The sequence below is a fragment of the Rhineura floridana genome, chromosome 4 (assembly GCF_030035675.1).
Source record: "Rhineura floridana isolate rRhiFlo1 chromosome 4, rRhiFlo1.hap2, whole genome shotgun sequence".
NCBI classification, from domain to species: Eukaryota; Metazoa; Chordata; class Lepidosauria; order Squamata; family Rhineuridae; genus Rhineura; species Rhineura floridana.
Genome location: NC_084483.1, coordinates 159,569,432 through 159,586,888, shown reverse-complemented (window position 1 = coordinate 159,586,888; position 17,457 = coordinate 159,569,432). Strand labels below are relative to the sequence as shown.

Genomic DNA, 17,457 nt, shown 5'->3' with positions numbered 1-17,457 from the left:
GATAAATTTCATTTCCTGTGATGTAGTTTCCTGTTTGTTGTTTCTCCCCACCCCTTTCTCCTTGGCTGTGCCACTTTTTTAAATTCTGTGTTACCACATGAGCAAGCAGATGTGAGGCTGCTTACCAAAAGCTGAAAACTATGGACTGAAGTAACCTACATTTCTTTCTGGTTTCCTAAGCTTGTGCCTCTATCTCTGGATACATGAAGAGGCCATGAGTAAACTAATTTTACTTATTTTACTGGAGGGAGCTTGTTTGCTTTATTCCGCTAAACTGTGTGAGAGTGGAGGTGGAGCTGGTTATCGCTCATTCCATTTTCCCCATTTTACTCTGCTGGAGATAGAACCATGCAATTGTTTTATCCCATAACCCCCAACATGCCCTTTCTCCATGCTGCTTTACCTCAGGGATGGGCAACCTGTGATCCTTTAGATGCTGCTGGATTCCAACTCCCATCAGCCCTAACCAACCCAATGGTCAGAGGAGATGATGAGAGCTGTAGACCAGCAATGTCTGAAGGGCCCAAGGTTGCCCACCCTTGTTCTACTCATTCAACATCTTATGTGATGCAAGGGGTGGGTGGGTTGCTCAGGCTAATATAATTCCATTGATTTCAATAAATTAGTCTACTCTGTGTATAACTAGTATGACATAACATATTGTGTTTTTCATATGCATTTTATCTAACCAGGTTGCTATGATATTTCATTATCAGTGTTGTTAATTTTAATTTGTTATTGCTTTTTTATATGTTGAAAGCCACACTTTTTAATTGAAGAACTAAATATGGGATATTAAATATGCACATAAATAAACAATTAAACAAAAATGGTATGCAAAAGCTGTTTGGGAATCCCATATCTGGGTACAAAGCACAAGTATAAACATATATTTGGTTTTTAAAAAGTCGCCCACTTTCAAATGTCTTTCATTCTTCAGGTTTTGCATTTTCATACCTTACATTTGAGAAAAGAGTTGTGCTGTTATCCCCCTTTCACAGATATGTAGCTGAAGCATAAGATGATTGAGTTAACAAATGTTCTTAGACTTGTCTTTCTCACTGTCACTTTTGCCTGTCATTCCCATTCCAAGTTGAGACACAGACACTAGCTTAAGACTACTCAGACTACTCAGTGATTTCTTGGGTGACCAGGCCCTTTGTCAAACTGTTTATTGAGCATTCATCCTGATTTGTTGCACAAAGTTTGTGGGGTGGTTTTATTATGTCCACTGTTTACTGAGTATTCGTTCTGATTTCTTTGAGGGAAATTCTTATACAATATTGTATTAAGCAATCATTATCCCACACACCACAGTACATTTCCCTATCATTTTCCTTACTGCAAAATGTCTATGGGGGAAGGGGAAGCAGGTTTGTGCTCCTGGGTACATACCAATACCATACAGTTAAAGAACATGATTTCCCCAAACGAATCCTGAGAACTGTAGCTTACCTCTCACAGAGCTACAATTCCCAGCATCCTTAACAAACTACAATTTCCCAGATTCTTTCTGGGAAATAATGTATAGTGGGTCCATGGCACCTGCCCGTACCTACCTCTCCCACTGCAGTAAATGCTGGCTATGCTACGTGCATGCCTGCCATCAACCAAGATGGCGGCTGAGGCATCAGCCCCTTAGGGAAGCCTCAGCTGCCATCTTGGTTGATGGCAGGCATGTGCACGCAGCATGGCCAGCATTCACCACAACGGGAGAGGTAGGTGGGGTGTGCAGGCAGGTGTCATGGGCCTGCACAGTTGTAGGGGGAGGTACCTGGGAGCTGTCTCTCTGCGATCCATGGCAGGGTTGGGAGCCAACGCTGCCGTGGATCGTGGAATGGGAGCTCTACCCACCCACCCTAAGGAGGGGCCCGACCTAGCTGCCCTCTGGCATCAGCCCTGGGTTTAATTGTATAGTGGGTTCACAGCCATGAATTCCACTTCAGTTGCACAACCTGAATTTGCCACTATGTAGTTGAATTCCACCTGCACAATAGTGACAGACTGGAAGAGGCCTTAGCTTCATAGCTCAGTGTAGAGCTCTTGCATCGCATTGAAAAGTGTTGAGGTTCAATCCCCAGTATCTCCAGACAGGATTGGGAAAGACTCCTGTCTGAAACTCTGGCGGGTTGCTGCCAGTCAGTGCATAATACTGAGCTAGATAGACCAGCAGCCCAACTCAATAGAAGGTAGCTCCTTACTCCAGGTTTCCCTGCCTCTGTATCCATTAGATCACACCAGGTCTCATCTTTATTTTGAACATTGCTAAACAAATCAGACTGGCATGTACCCTGTGTTGTTTTGGCTCAGAGGGCTCCTGCATGCATAAACCCTTCCCAGGAGAGACAACATGGTACATTGACAGAGAACAGAACAGCCTATAAGTAATGGGAAGGCCAGAAAAGTGGCTGGCTAGAGCAGCTGAGAATGCGCTGATTTGGCATACTCCCTCTGCAGCCTTTGCTGGTGGGGCGATGGCAAGAATTCCACTAGAGACTCCAACATTCCCTGACCCAGAAAAACCTCAGGAGAGGAGGCAGAAAAATAAAAACTGTGCTTTCATGTGTGCTTTCATTCCTTGACTCCAGCAAAGAAAAACTCCTCACTAGTCTAGGAAAGCGAACCATATACAGATAAATTAAGAAGGTAAAAATAAAAACTATGAAACAGAAATCCACATGACTTTTCTGACCCAAGGACAGAACTGAATGAGATTGTTAGCTGCATGGCAATTCTAAAACCCAGGAACTGTGAATGTGTTATTCTACAGCTGGTTGGAAAATACATTCAGCTTCTTAACAAAAAACAAGAATCTGATTATAGGCCTTTTTACAGCAGGGATGGGAGATCTGTGGCCCTCCAGATGCTGTTAAATTCCAGCTCCCATTATCCCCAGGCAGCAAGACCAATGGTCAAGGATAATGGGAGTTGTTGTTCAGAAACATCTGAGGACAACAGGTTCCCCAGCCCTGTTTCACAGGCTGGCTGTGGCTTCACCACTGACATCTTAAGGCTGTAATCCTAAAACACACTTATCTGTGACTCAGTAGAGCTTACTTCTGAATAGACAAATATAGGATTCTGCTGTTATTTGCTTATTTTATTATACTGCCTTTCAAATATACATGAAGGTGGTTTACAAAGTTTTGAAAAACTTTATAGTATCAACAATTTAAAAGCAAACAAGCCCATACAACCATCACTTTGAAACTCACTGTCTCCTAATAATTACATTAGGTAAAAAGGACTGCTAGAATAGAAATGGCTTCTAAACATCTTTGGTGACTGGGTTTAATAGATTTCCTTTGGGATGGGGCCAGAGTGCAGAAGGCCCAACGCTGCTTGAGTTGCTTTATAGAGTGAAAAGGTGGCAACTGACACAGAACTTGCTCCTCAACAGATCTCAGTGAACAGAAGGGCTCCTATGGAGGAGGCATTCCCTCAGGCATCCTTTGCCAGCCTGGTGGCCTCCATATGTTTTGGACTACACCTCCATCAGTCCCAGTCAGCATGGCCAGTGGTCATGGATGATGGGAGCTATAGTCTAACAACATCTGTAGGGAACCAGGTTGGGGAAGGCTGCTCTAAAGTCTAGGGGAGATCAACCAGATTTGCCTGTGGACCAACCAGGTCTCAAGCACTAGTTAAGGGAACCATTTACTGTTCTCCTTGTGCACAAAGTTAACACTTTCCACAACTCAGCCTGGAATGAAGTTTGCTGGAAAGTCATGCCCTCACAACAAGCAAACAACAAGCGACAAAACACTAAAACATCATTATTAACAGCATTATTGTTACTGGGATCACAGTATGCACGGAGGGGAAGATTATCCCCCACAAAAAAAATTCCATACCCCCCCAACATGGCTCTGAGACTTACAACCCCCATACCTCTTTAACTAAAGAAAAAACATAAGCATTAAGTGTAATGTGTAGTTTGACCATGAAAGGGTTGCCATCTGCTACTACATTGATTTATATTGAGGGGGTTTTATTTGTTGAAGCTGGCCTGATTATCAAGGGCTCTAAAACATGTGGGGACCACTCTCAGAAGTACAGGAAGCTCCCGGCTTCAGAATATCACCCTTCATGAGTCAGAAATGGTCTAAGCAGAGTATGGTTTTTTAAAGAACTATTGGATTACACAAGAATCTTTCATGACTGCCTGACCAGGTCTAGCTTGTTCAGAGCAAGCGCTTGAGTCCTAAAAAACAAACAAACTCTCAATTGGAACGATTCCAGAATTTGAGTATGCTACAGCTGCTAAGAAAACATGGACTTCTAAACATTACATCACCTCAGCAGGAAGGCATCAACGTTATATTCCCAGGTTTATGAGTGTGGCTTACGACAAATTATACAGGAATGATAAAGTTATATATGTTAAGGGGCTTAATGTGAGCCAAGCAGCAGATCTTGAACTTGCTTTGAATAACCATAACTTCTTCTGAATAATAAACTGGTTATGAAATTTAGTCTCCATTTTATAGTGAAGCGAGCTAATTTGCTGGTCTTGGGCTTATATGAGGTTCTGTTTCTGTGCCATAAATTTATACAAAAATGCTTCTTTTACAGGGAATACATTGAAAAACATACAAAAACACATATTTTAGGAGGAAAATGCATAAAAGTTATGTATAATTTGTATGCATTTTTTAACCCACAAGAAAACAGGACAGAATGGACTTATGACTGAACACATGTGAAGCTGTCATAGAATGGAAATAGACTGATCATCCATCTGTACCTACATATGTGAGGTTACAATACCAGGGCTACCAGTCAGAAGATGTGACTACCAAGTATATTTGAGCTCATGCAACCACCCTCTTACCATATTATTCCAGAGCGCCACGGCCATTTCCGCATGGCCTCTCTCAGAGAAATGAAAGCAATCCACTGCAAAGAAACTCAGGTCTGGTTTCCCATCCTGTGATTGAATATAAAATACAATTATTAATCTTCGGAAGATCTTTTATCCCTCTTTAGTAAGGCTCTGGCATTTGTCATGTATTTTTTGGCTCATTGCCTTCTGGTCCTGAGCCAAATCCTGTCTCCCAAAATGAGTCGCATGATTACTTTGTATATAATCAACTCTGGCAGCAACCACAAGTTAGGTATAGAATTTTTTTATTGCATAATGTGTAAAAATGGACTAAGTCAAAGATCAATAGGGATGATGATGCATGTTTTTCAAAACTTTAAATTCTGTTAGATTGAAAGGAAAGTATAATAAGGCTCTTTCCAAATGGTATTTATGATAAATGGTTACTTTTATTTCTCATATATGCAGCAATCAGCAATATCAATTGAGCATCTCATCTCCAGGTCCTTTCAATACATGGATGCCCTAGGGATTGGACACAGCGACTCTGATGCACTGGCAGAATTCTCCATCCAGCCTGCAAAAAAGTTATTCATTTCAGGGAACGGGGATAATCCTTTGCTGCAAACAGAAAGCCTGCATGTGCTGTACTTATGTGGATAGACTGAGTAGCACTATGGCTTATGCAGCCTTCTGGATTGGAGAGTGGGGAACCTCTTGCTTAGCATCTAAATCAATATCTAACAATCTTATAGCTACGTTGGAAGGAAAAGTCATAAGGGTTGGTACTTTGAGCAAGTTAACATGTACGTACATGTTCATCAGTGTGACAAAAAAAAGATGGAAAAAAGGCATCAATACAGATATGAAAAGATGGGGAGACTTCAAAGTTGCACAAACCAATTAAGTTGGGCTCAATGCTTTTCTAGTCAAGACTCTTCTTCCAGAGCAACTAAACCATTTTCTTCTTAAATAGTCTTGCATGCTGTGATGTTCCTATATTAATGTATATATGGTAAGTGTTGTTGTTTAGAAGATACATGGTAAGTGGAGTGAAAGAGGGGGAGTGAATGGGCAGTAGAATGCGAGATGATTGGCTGAGTGTTTAAAATGGCTGAACGTATAAAAGGAAGAGTGAGAGTGGAATCTGGGGGGGAGAAGAGAACTGAGTGGGTTGTTTGGTGGGGTTTAGAGAGTTGTTTGCCAGGAGGGAGGTGGAGTTCGGATTAGTATTGAGTAAAACCATATGCTTATGTGCCTTAAGAAGAAATCTTGTTAATCTTGTTAGCTTTGTTATCTTTAATAAAGACTTAATTTGGTTTACCAAAGGCCTGATCCTTGGCTGGGGTTTCACAGACCAGAAGGGAGGGTAAGGTAATGACCAAGGCTGAAGGGAAACTGTAACAAATGGTGGCAGTGGTGAAGAGAATAACAATACCAGTATTCAGAGTCTCTGGGAATACTAGTATTAGGATGTGACTGGTGGTTGCCTAGCAGGGGGATCTGTTGAGATCTGTGCTAGAGCGGGGAGAGAAACAATAAAAAAGGACAGTCTGGACTGGTGGAGTCCCTGGTGGTGCCTAGTGACAGGCAGTAGCCACGCGCAGGTAGGAACCTGACAGGGAGAGCCAGGGAAGGGCGTCACACATGCTCCCTAAGAAGTGGACTGTCCACAAAAGCTTATACCATAATAAACACAGTACTGTTTAAGGTGCCACAGGGCACTGTTGTTTTATCTGATTAATAGCCTTTGGGGTGTAATATACTGATACCTGTGCATCTTTGACATCTCCTTTTCTCTTCGATGACTGCAATATCAACTGAAGACTAACATATGAAATGGTGTGTGGAATCACAGAGTAATCACCAAGGCAGAGCTTTCATGTCATTTGCTCTCTCTTCAAACACAATTTTAAGAGGCAGTTCACATTTTCAGCTCTGATTCATCAAACTGTATGATGATAAGACACCAAGATATAAATGCACATATGAAGCAGCCCCAAGATAATGTGGATGTTACAATTTCAAAGGGTTACTTCAGATGTTTGTTTTTATATGCCAAGATCTTTATATATATATTCTGCTTCTATATATATTCTGTTTTGAACAATTTGAGGACTGATTTCTTTACTTCTCATTGTTTCTGCTTGCCTGGCTGATTTGTATTTATTTGTATTTATAGCCACACATGGAACTATGGCCACACATGGAAGTATATTAGTTATGCTTTGGATACTTGTGTCTGGATCTGTGAATTCTGGAAACCAGAAGTGGTCCAGTTTTTTTTAATTATTATTATTTAATTTGTATCCCACTCTTCCTCCCAGCAGGAGCTCAGGGCGGCAAACAAAGCGCTAAAACACTTTAAAACATCATAAAAACAGATCTTAAAATACATTAAAACAAAACAGCGTTAAAAACATTTTAAAAAAAAGAACTTTAAAAAAGGGTTAAAAACATTATTAAAAAACATATTAAGCAATTAATTCATTTATTCATATATGTTCTGGGGCCTGTAATCCTATCAGCAGCATAAGCTCCCACTGTTCTTGAGATGGTAAAAAGAGTCAGAATTCTGGGAACGGGCTGTTCTGTCTGTCTGTTTTGCAGCATCCCTTGCAATGCTTGGCAGTGCACATTGTTGTAAGGATGATGTAATCCTCAGCCTGTATATGTTATCAACTAGAACAAATCCTGGAACATTGCTTTGCATGCTGCAGGTAACAAACAGTGACTCACGTTGTGTAGTGGCATGATGGTGTTTCGGAAAAACGGTTGCACAACAACGGCAAAATCTTCTCGCTTGGTGTAGCGGCCACTGTTGATCATCATTGCATTTCTATCCTGTTTAGGAATAGGAAGTACACAACAGCAAGATCAGTGTTGACATGGGACCTCTCTTCAGTTTTCTCTTCAATTTACAAGTACTGATTCAGACCAGATGGACTAAAGGAGGCGAGTGACATGGGCAAGGGGGTGCCAGAGGATAAGGAGTGAGAGAGTGTAGCAAGAACAACTTACTCAGCTAGCTCAGTTCGGTAAGTGTCACTGTGGAAGTCATACTATCTTATGGCTCATCCAGATCATACTAAAAATCCACACTTTCCTTAATGGAATTGTTCACTCATAGTCCAAACCTGATTGCTTTGCACTTTATACTTGAATCAAATTTTTTCCTCATCCATACTTGCAGGTGTGCCCTTTTTCTGTTTACATAAACTCCCCCTCCCTGCTTCTCATCTTGTTGTGTTGCTGATCGGCTCAGATTAGAAGGGAGAGGGAAGAGGGAGCCCATGGGAATCCAACAGAAGCAGGACGCATGGAAGTAGGTGAAAATGCAAGACAATGCAACCAGCATTCCTCCTCAGCACCTCTTTGTAATCTCAGCTTCTCTCCTTTCTCCAATATAGCTGGTATGAGAAACTGCAGGCTAAAGGAGGGGAAAGTGTGGAAAAGCAGTGATTAGAGGCAAATGTCATATGGAAGAGGGACATTAGTGGAGAAACAAGGGGCTTTTATTGCAGATTAAGTGGAAGCAGTTTATTGCAAATTAAGTGGAAGCAGAACCCTCAGTTTCTGACCTGAGGTAGCAAGATAGCAGGAATACCTGATTCACAGAGCTCTTGCAAGGATAAAGAAGAAAAGGAGATAGTGTTACTCACTAGATTCTTACAAATCATATGGCAGGCTTATAACCTTAACTTACTATCATCGTCATCATCATATCAATTTCTATACTGCTTCCCTGCAAGGCTCCTGCAGAAGAATAAGGCTATCAATGGCTACTAGCCATGATGGCTATATTCTTCCTTCACTATCAGCTGCAGCGTGCCTCTGAATACCAATTGCTAGGAATCACAAGAGGGGAGAATGCTGTTGTCCTCAGGTCCTCCTTATGTGCTTCCCATAGTTATCTGGTTGGCCACTGTGAGAACAGGATGCTATTTATTTATTTATTTATTTATGAGATTTATTTGTCGCCCATCTGGCTGGAGACCCAGCCACTCTGAGCGACATACAAAGTAAAGGTATATAAACATCACAACATCAAAAAAACAAGCAATAAAACTAAACAACCAGGTAAAAGCTACTACGGTTCAATAAGGCTTCTAGCCTGTATAGTCCAAAAGGTGCGTCATTTGCAAAACTGAAAGTAGCACCTCCTCTCGCTCTCAGCATCCAGCGTCCAGTGTAGTAAACAGCGAGGAGGTGGCATAAATAGGCCCCAAATGCTAGACTAGATGGGCCTTTGAACAGCAAGGCTCTTCTTATGTTATGTTCTTAATTTACAATAATAACATCATTAAATAATGAAACCATCATTATAACATACAAAAGCATAGCACTATCAAGCACAATCAATGGGTTGTATTCAACTAGCACATCCCATCAGCTCAAGGATTAACGTTAGCGCCATAGGACCTTCCTCCTCCTCCCATGCACATCCCACACCCTCCCCAAATCTCCTCTGGAGGGTTGGGGAAACCCCGAAAACATATTTAGGGAGTGCGCGGGGAGAGGTGAGGGAGAAAAGTCCCAGTGTGCTGATAAGATGCTTACTTGGTGCTATGTTGTATACAACCCAATAAAAATAACTTTATAAGCAGTAAAACAATTCCAAATCTGCTCAGAAGAAATATCCAGTTATAACTAAGTACGCCCAAAGCCTTCCATTTTCCTAAAAATGGAAAAAAGAGGCTGATGGTAAACTTCCCTGAGCAAGGACTTCTGTTACTGGGGTATGGGCACAAAGAAGGCTAAAGACTTTACTGCTTTCCACTGTGTCTCTGACACATGTAACAGATAAACACAAACACATAAGGAAGAAGAGATAAAAAGGGGACAAGAATGAGTCACAAAGCCTCAGGTACAATGTGAAAACACAAGAGTGGATTTATGGGGGAGAACAGATGGCATTGCCAATGTCAGCTAAAAGAAGGAATTAGTCTTAGATACTCTCACTTGGACAGCCATCACCAAATTAAGACATACAAGTAGGACCTGCAACAAAATGTTGCAGTGTGAAGTGTTCCTGTTCAGGGTTCCAAGCAGCCAGTCAAGCAGCCATGCCGTTTTCTGCTTCACTCCCCACCCCCTGCCAGCATTCTGTGGCCATTGAACACATTTGGTCCTCATTGAGCTGTTTGGCTTCCTTATCTTGGATTTTTCCCCCTAAAGATTTTTGTGTAATTCTGCAAACCTTGGTGTTTCCCCAAGTCTGGTGATACCTTTGTCTTGTATGTGGACGCTGCTGCTTTCGCTACATAAGGATCCACATTCAGAATAACAGGTCCATGTGGATAATACAGAATTCAGAACAACAGGTGGGAATATCTGTCAATTTCAGTTCTCTCTGTTTCTCATTTTTTCCAATCTGAAATTCAGGTCTCCACATTTCAGCAGCAATTTGTGATTTTTTTTAAAAAATATCCTCATGAAAATTCTTTAGCATTTTAATGGGAATTTCTCTTAATAAACACATTTTGTATGCAGTCTTGACTAATATACACATTTTGCAAGCAATTTCTCCTAATATAATGGATTTTTGTATGTTATGTTCACTAATATATTCATTTTTATGCACACTTTCCCCTAATATATGCATTTTTGTAAACTTTGGCTGGAGAACTGCATTACAAAATTTCATAAGTTCAAATTTCAAAGGATGGCTGTGTTTGTCATATTGTTTTGAAAACTGCAAATTTGATAGATTCAGTTTTAAATGTGAACTGAATCAAATTTGCTTCCCATCCCTAGAATGAATTCTCTATTAATATGTAGGATTGACTTCTGTTGGAGGGATGCAGAGATCTTGAAATCAATAAGAAAGGGCATACTTTACCTGAAAATCTCTGTTAATTCTTTCCATTTCTTGTTGTTCAGGGAAGTTCTCTTGGGTGTTTAGAAAACATGGACAAAGGCTTCTGAAAGAGAGGAATACTAGATAATTCAGCTAATGAGATGATTTAAAATAGCTTAGAAAAGTGTAAAGTACTAAATCAGAGGTGGGAAACCTGTTGTTGGATTGTGGCTCGGATCATCTCTGACCATTGGCCATGCTGGCTGTGGGTGCTAACAGGAACATTTGGAGGACTACAGATTCTCTTCCCTTGTACTAGTTTATGGTCTAGGTTCCTCTCAGTGTCAGTTTCTGTGTTTGTGGAATCATACAGTACAAAGGCCTTGGAGTTTCTGTTTATCAGATCTCTTCTTCTTCCATGGCCTACTAATGGTGCACCAGAAAAATATGCTTCGGCCTAAGGCTCTATATTATCATCTTAAATGTGGCTTCCAACCTGCACATAGCTACATGTAACTGGAGCTTTATTAGGCGCCTGTTGCTGTACATGAATGGATCCCATTGTTGCCTGGGACTTTTGTCTGGTGTAGGGCAGCCTTCCCCACCCTAGTGTTCTCCAGCATTTTTGGACTGTAATTCCCAGAAGCCCTAGCCAACATTGGCCATATTAGGTGGGGCTGATAGCAGTGGTTCTCCAAACCACCTAGAGGGCACCAGGGCAGGGAAGATGTACATTCTTTTTTAGGATATAAGAGCTCTGGGTTCAAATCCCAGACAAGCCCTTCTGTGGTTAATAAGATGGCTGGACCTTTGGATTTGTTGGAGTTCCAAACCCTCTTTATCTTTGGCTAGACAATGAAATTGGCCAGGTGGAGAAGACACATACAGTTGCCTGCAATGGAAAGGTATGAGCTTTTTGCAACATGGTTAGTACATTCAATTTTATAAAGAAATTGGATATATCTTAGCCAGGATTCCAGGTTCACGTCGTTCTTAAACTGGCTAACACAAGAGATCCAGTCTCATTCTGACTTTGTCAATTACACTCTATCCCATTATAAATATCTCTGCAGGAAACAAGGTACCCAAAGCTACTCTGTCTTAAATGGCTGCAACTCTAATGGAAATCAATGAAGGATACTCTCATGTGAGTAAAGGGAAAAAATGAGCACAATATCCTCATTATAATTAGAGGATCTGCTGCCTCACAGCTCCCAGGTCCAATAACATCTGACAGGGCACAGGTTTTTTAAGCTCTTTGCGGTTGCTTTATGAATAACAAAAGTATAGAGTAGCCCTAAAAATAGCACTCAATACAGATTGCTGTGTGATTTGCTCACTTACTCCCCTGAAAGAACACATCCGGATGCTTCCCTTTCTATCTGACGGAGTCCAGCAAGTTCCATTACCTCCACCATGTTGACAAAGGCCCGAGGGAGCTGCAGAGATTACAGTAACCAGGTACATTGATGCACAGAGCATAAGACAGTTGAATAAAAACACAGAGGTTGTGCACAGATCAGTACTGATAGTGTCTGGTCTTAATGCAAAAGGCAGGGAAATGTGGAGGGCGATGGCAATGAACTAATGTATTATGGTGGTGTGATTAACTTTATAGCTAAAACTACAGGCTGATACCATGAGCCAGCTAGAATGCATGTCAAGCTAGATGTAATGGCCTTCATTCAGTAGTCATTTATGGCGAGCAAAGAAACATACTTAGCTTCGTCACAAGCCTTTAGAACTCAGATCGGCAGGGCAATCCATGGTTTGCAGGCCACAGGCCTTCTGTGTGGTCCACCACCAAAATGACTCCCCACCCCATGCTTCCTTTAGATGACCAAACAGTTGCTTGGCAGGCTACAGGGGGCACAATTTACAAGGAGAAGAAGGGGCTTGGGGAATGACTTTCACTGTATGCTCCCCCCCCATGTAAATCACACCACACTCATCTCACCTAACAGCCCTTGGCAGCTGACAGCCAGCAAAATCCTGCTTTCAAAGGGCCTTGCTGGAGTTGAGAAGATTTGCCTTTCTCTGCCCAATTAAGGAGAGCCTCTAAGAGCAGGGTGAACACTGATGATAACCTCCTTTCCCTGATTTCAGAAGATGTGTATCTGTGCATACACTGTGTGCACACAGTGGCCCCCAAGCACGTACCCACTGCTGCATGTGAGCCTCAGGGGCAAAAAAGTTACCCACCTTTGCTCTGGAGCAGCCTTTCCTATCTTAGTGTCCTGCAAATGCTTTGGGCTACAACTCCCATCAGTCCCACCCAGCTGCTCAAGAACTAACCCTCATATGCCCTCCATGAAGGGATATTAGGTTGGCAGATGTGAGAGACTGGGCTTTTTCAGTGGCGGCCCCCAAATTGTGGAGCTCCCTCCTTCAGGAAATATGATTGGCTTTCTCCTTGCTGTCTTTTAGGTGGGTCTAAAAAACGTTATTTTTTCAGAATGCTTTTGACTGAAGATGTAGAATAGGTGTTTTTTGTTCTTAGTGGCCTGTTTTAGTTTCTCTTGGGTGGCTTGCTGAAATTGATTTATTTATTTATTACATTTATATACTGCCCCATAGCCGAAGCTCTCTGGGCGGTTTACAGCAATTAAGAACAATAAAAACAAATATACAAATTTTAAAACACAAAAACAGTTTAAAACCTGATTAAAAAAATATTAAAAACAATTTAAAAACACATGCTAAAATGTCTGGGAGAAGAGGGAAGACTTGACCTGGCGCTGAAAAGATAACAGGGTTGGCGCCAGGCGCACCTCATCAGAACCATCATTCCATAATTTGGGGGGCACCACTGAGAAGGCCCTCTTCCTTGTTGTCAGACTCCCAGCTTCCCTTGGAGTAGGCACCCAGAGGAGGGCCTTTGATGTTGAGCAAAGTGTACGGGTGGGTTCGTGTCGGGAGAGGCGTTCCATCAGGTATTGTGGTCCTAAGCCATGTAAGGCTTTATAGGTTAAAACCAGCACCTTGAATCGAGCTCGGAAACATACAGGCAGCCAATGCAAGCGGGCCAGAATCGGTTTTATGTGTTTGAACCGTCTGGTCCCTGTTACCAATCTGGCTGCTGCATTTTGCACAAGCTGCAGCTTCCGAAGCGTCTTCAAAGGCAGCCCCATGTAGAGCGCATTGCAGTAATCTAACTTGGAGGTTACCAGAGCATGGACAACTGAAGCCAGGTTATCTCTGTCCAGATAAGGGCGTAGCTGGGCCACCAACCGAAGTTGGTAGAAAGCACTCCGTGCCACCAAGGCTACCTGAGCCTCAAGTGACAGAGATGGTTCTAGGAGAACCCCCAAGCTATGAACCTGCTCCTTCAGGGGGAGTGCAACCCCATCCAGGACAATGGATGTTATTTAATTCTTTTTCCTTATTACAGCATGATGTTTTATTGTATTACTGCACATGCTTTTCACTTATTTGATCAGATACTGCATGCCACCTTCATAAAATATTTTATTTTAAAATAATATATTAAATTGAAAAGAACAACCAGGAGACTTTTGGGCCAGTTTACTTAAAAATGCAAATGTTGTGTTTCTTTTATGCTATTTTCCATCTCAGTTGTTTTATCTCCATCCTTAATCTCAATAAAGCTTCTTAATTTGGGAGCTGGGGTGTGACTGTATACTCGTGGTAATCCATAGATCTTTCTCCTGTACTTCCATGCTACACACTTTGCCCAAGGCAATATAAGGCAAAAACAGGCCTAACTTGCACAGTGGTGATAATTGAGGATTTAACTAGTAATTGCACCATCCCAGATTGAAAATTAACCTGCAACTCTTGGGAGTTCCTCTTGCTCAGAGTTAGAGTGAACTGGGAGGTGATGGCAGATAAGCTGGGGTGTTGCTCCCCCTTTCCTCATCTACTGTACAAATATCCAACAGTCAGGGCAAATAAAGAATTGGGGGCGGGGTTGGACAACAGTATATAGGATCAGCATGGTAAGATAGAGCTGCCATCTGCTGTTGAGGCAGCAGCTTCTTCCTGCTGCAAAGGGCTTTAGGGGACGAGCTCTACATTGTCTGAGATGAAGAAAACCTTATAAAATGCAACCATATCTTACATCTTTCCTGGTCATTAACTATCAAGGTCATTGGATTACCCTTGAAGTATGACTGTAACAGTGCCAGCTATCTGAAAGAAGGTCTTGAATGAAACATGATCATGGAAACTCTGTGAGGGGTGAGAAATATGTAAGAGGGGTTGCCAAGAGCCTTCTAGAGTGTCTTAAAATCTTACCTCCTTGTAAAGGATATCAAGAGTGTCCTGGAGATGTTTTGCATATTTTTCCACTGAAAAGGTTTCCTGCAGAAAACAGAACACTGGGTTATTTTCAGCATTACATCTAAAGTTGTAGATAACAGCCCCCATCCCTAAAAACAAACAAACAGAAAGACCCATTGACTTGCAGGTGATCAATATGGGGACACCATTTATAGTATCAAAATCTTGATATATTTAGAAGGAAGCATTTCAGAATTGTTTTTCAGTTGTAGTATGTGACTCTAAAATTACTTTATCTATCCAACCAAATTAAAACCAACAAATATGGACGGCCTGGTGCCTGAATCAGTTAAGCAGAAATAGCTGGATTGGTAAAGCTCATTTTGACTCTTTCACCAAACCATGGATTTGGATGTAATTCAAGAGCTGAAATCAAGCTCACCAATTGCAACAAGATTCAAAATCTGAAATGTGGCTTCAGAACATTCATCCAGAAATGTACATTCTAAAATGTGAATAGCTGAGAATTTTGAATTTGAATTTACAATTGGAATGTTATAACTCACCTAACCTAACCTTTATAGCAGGGGGAAAAACATTTTAGGGAGGCACAAAATTGTGAGGGCATGTTGTTTCACTCATTACTATTGATGTCATAGGTGAACTAAATTCAGAATGGGCCTGGTCTTTCCAAACTTTTAGGAGAATCCTCAAAAAAAAAGGGCCTTTCTTGACATTGGCCAATGCCTTTTCTCCTCCCCATCCTTTCCCAAACTTACCTTGCTCTGCTCCGTGTGTGTATGTGTCCTGTGTCCTGTGTCCTCTCCCACCAAAAAATTAGACATGCTCATTTATATTCAGAAGCCTCCCCTGTACTATTGGGGACACTAGGATCTATAGTTTTAATTCTTCCCAGCTCAACGCCTGGATGTGTAAATAAGAAGCAGCCATTTTTTAAAAGGAAATCTAAACATGAACAAAAAACCCCTCCTTTTCTGAAAACCAGGCAGGGGCATATACCCCAAAATGATGGATCAGTTTCCGGTTGAGTGGCAAAACTCTTTCTGTAAGGTTACCAGAGCTAGCTACAAGATTTGAGGACTGGGGCTAACAATCAGAACAAAAATGCTCATTTCAAAAGTTAAAGTGAAATGAAATATCATTTTTAAAACTAAACGTTACATACCTTGTCTAAGCAACATTGACACAGGTCATTGGCTCCAATCAAAATGGTGACTAACTTCCAGTCCTCCTTATAGTTGATGTCCTAGTGAAAAACAAAAGATGACCGTGTTATAGTAGTCCAGAGATGCTTGGAGGAGCTGAGAGTAATGAGTGACGTGATTTCATCAGGACCCCATGGAGTCTCCTCTCTGGAATGGCAGAATTGTTTCCTTACTCACCTGCTGCAGAATCAATACAATCATTTATTGCTGTCTGGCCATAGGCCTCAGACTGGAAATATACACTTTTAAAATATACTTTTAAAATACATTTTTAAAAATCAAATAAAATCATGAGTATTATTACATACAATGTTGCCTCTTGAGAAATCTAGGTAACGGACCCTGGTTCGAGTAAACATTTCTTTTGCAACTTCTGCGCTGCTAAGGCGAATAAAGCTACCCTGTAAGTAATACCTGGGTCTCTGTCTGAGAGAAGTAAGATAATGCGTGAAGGTGTGTCGTCAGGTGCATGAATCAATACCTCATCCAGAAATTTGGCTCTGGGGTGTTTGTAAAGGGGGCATTTTAACAGGTAATGTGGTGGATCCTCCACCTCAGAGGCTTTACAAATACACAGTCTTTGAGCTCGGGGAATGCCATTGTGGCAGCCGGCCAAATAGGCCGTGGGCATTGACTGAAATCTCAAGGCTGTGTAGGCGTGACGCAAATTTACTGAGGTGAGGAAATCTAAATAGTTTGCTTTTGTTTGGTCTGTTTTGAAGAGATTATACCAGGTTGAAAAGTTAGAGTTTGCTAATGCAAATCTATCTATCCAGGCTGTGTGGAGAAGGACGGCCTCCTTGAAGCTGGTTTTATTAAAAGGATCTTGTAACGCTTTGCAGTCAATGTGGTAAAGTTGACAAATTTTCGTGAGTTGGGCAGAACAAGATTTGTCCGACCAAATGTCTGATGCGCTGATTTTTAACGTTTGACATGGGGGAGGTTGTTTATCCACTTTCCAATAATTTATCAGGGTGGAATGGATCATTGCTCTGACTGATGGAGTCCCAGTTTCTGCTCGGATTAAGGCCGCTGGAGTGGCTGAAGGGAGAAGCAAGATTTTTTAAAAAAAAATTATTTTGAGCTGTCTCTAAGTGATCAAGTAGTGGATTTTCCCATCCCCAGATTGGGGCTCCGTATTGGATCATCGGTATTATTATTATTATTATTTATTTATTGCACTTTTAGACCGCCCTTTAGCGACAAGCTCTCAGGGCGGTGTACAACAAGATAAAAACAGATTAAAATACAGGTGTGGGTACAATACAATATGAAAACATATTTAAAAACAAAATTAAGACAAAAAATTAAAATTAAAATAGATTAAATTTAAAATTTAACTTATAAAGTATAACTTTGCTTTG

The 17,457-nt window shown here is 41.3% G+C and overlaps 1 protein-coding gene and 1 long non-coding RNA gene across 8 annotated transcripts in view; one reads left to right on the top strand and one right to left on the bottom strand.

Moving 5' to 3' along the window:
• The window catches only part of LOC133383722 (uncharacterized), a 67,238-nt gene extending 61,316 nt beyond the window's left edge, over positions 1-5,922 (top strand). Inside the window, exon 5 of the long non-coding RNA XR_009762398.1 lies at positions 5,294-5,922. This is a non-coding gene — a long non-coding RNA (uncharacterized LOC133383722). The remainder of the gene's footprint in view (positions 1-5,293) is intronic.
• The window catches only part of PLB1 (phospholipase B1), a 188,027-nt gene that overhangs the window by 5,810 nt on the left and 164,760 nt on the right, over positions 1-17,457 (bottom strand). For all 7 annotated transcript variants that reach the window (XM_061624944.1, XM_061624951.1, XM_061624949.1 and 4 more), the window contains 6 exons: positions 16,054-16,134; positions 14,883-14,948; positions 11,970-12,064; positions 10,668-10,749; positions 7,565-7,669; positions 4,835-4,930 (listed from right to left, as the gene is read on the bottom strand). In XM_061624944.1, coding sequence (XP_061480928.1) covers positions 4,835-4,930; positions 7,565-7,669; positions 10,668-10,749; positions 11,970-12,064; positions 14,883-14,948; positions 16,054-16,134 — 525 coding nt within the window. The remainder of the gene's footprint in view (positions 1-4,834; positions 4,931-7,564; positions 7,670-10,667; positions 10,750-11,969; positions 12,065-14,882; positions 14,949-16,053; positions 16,135-17,457) is intronic.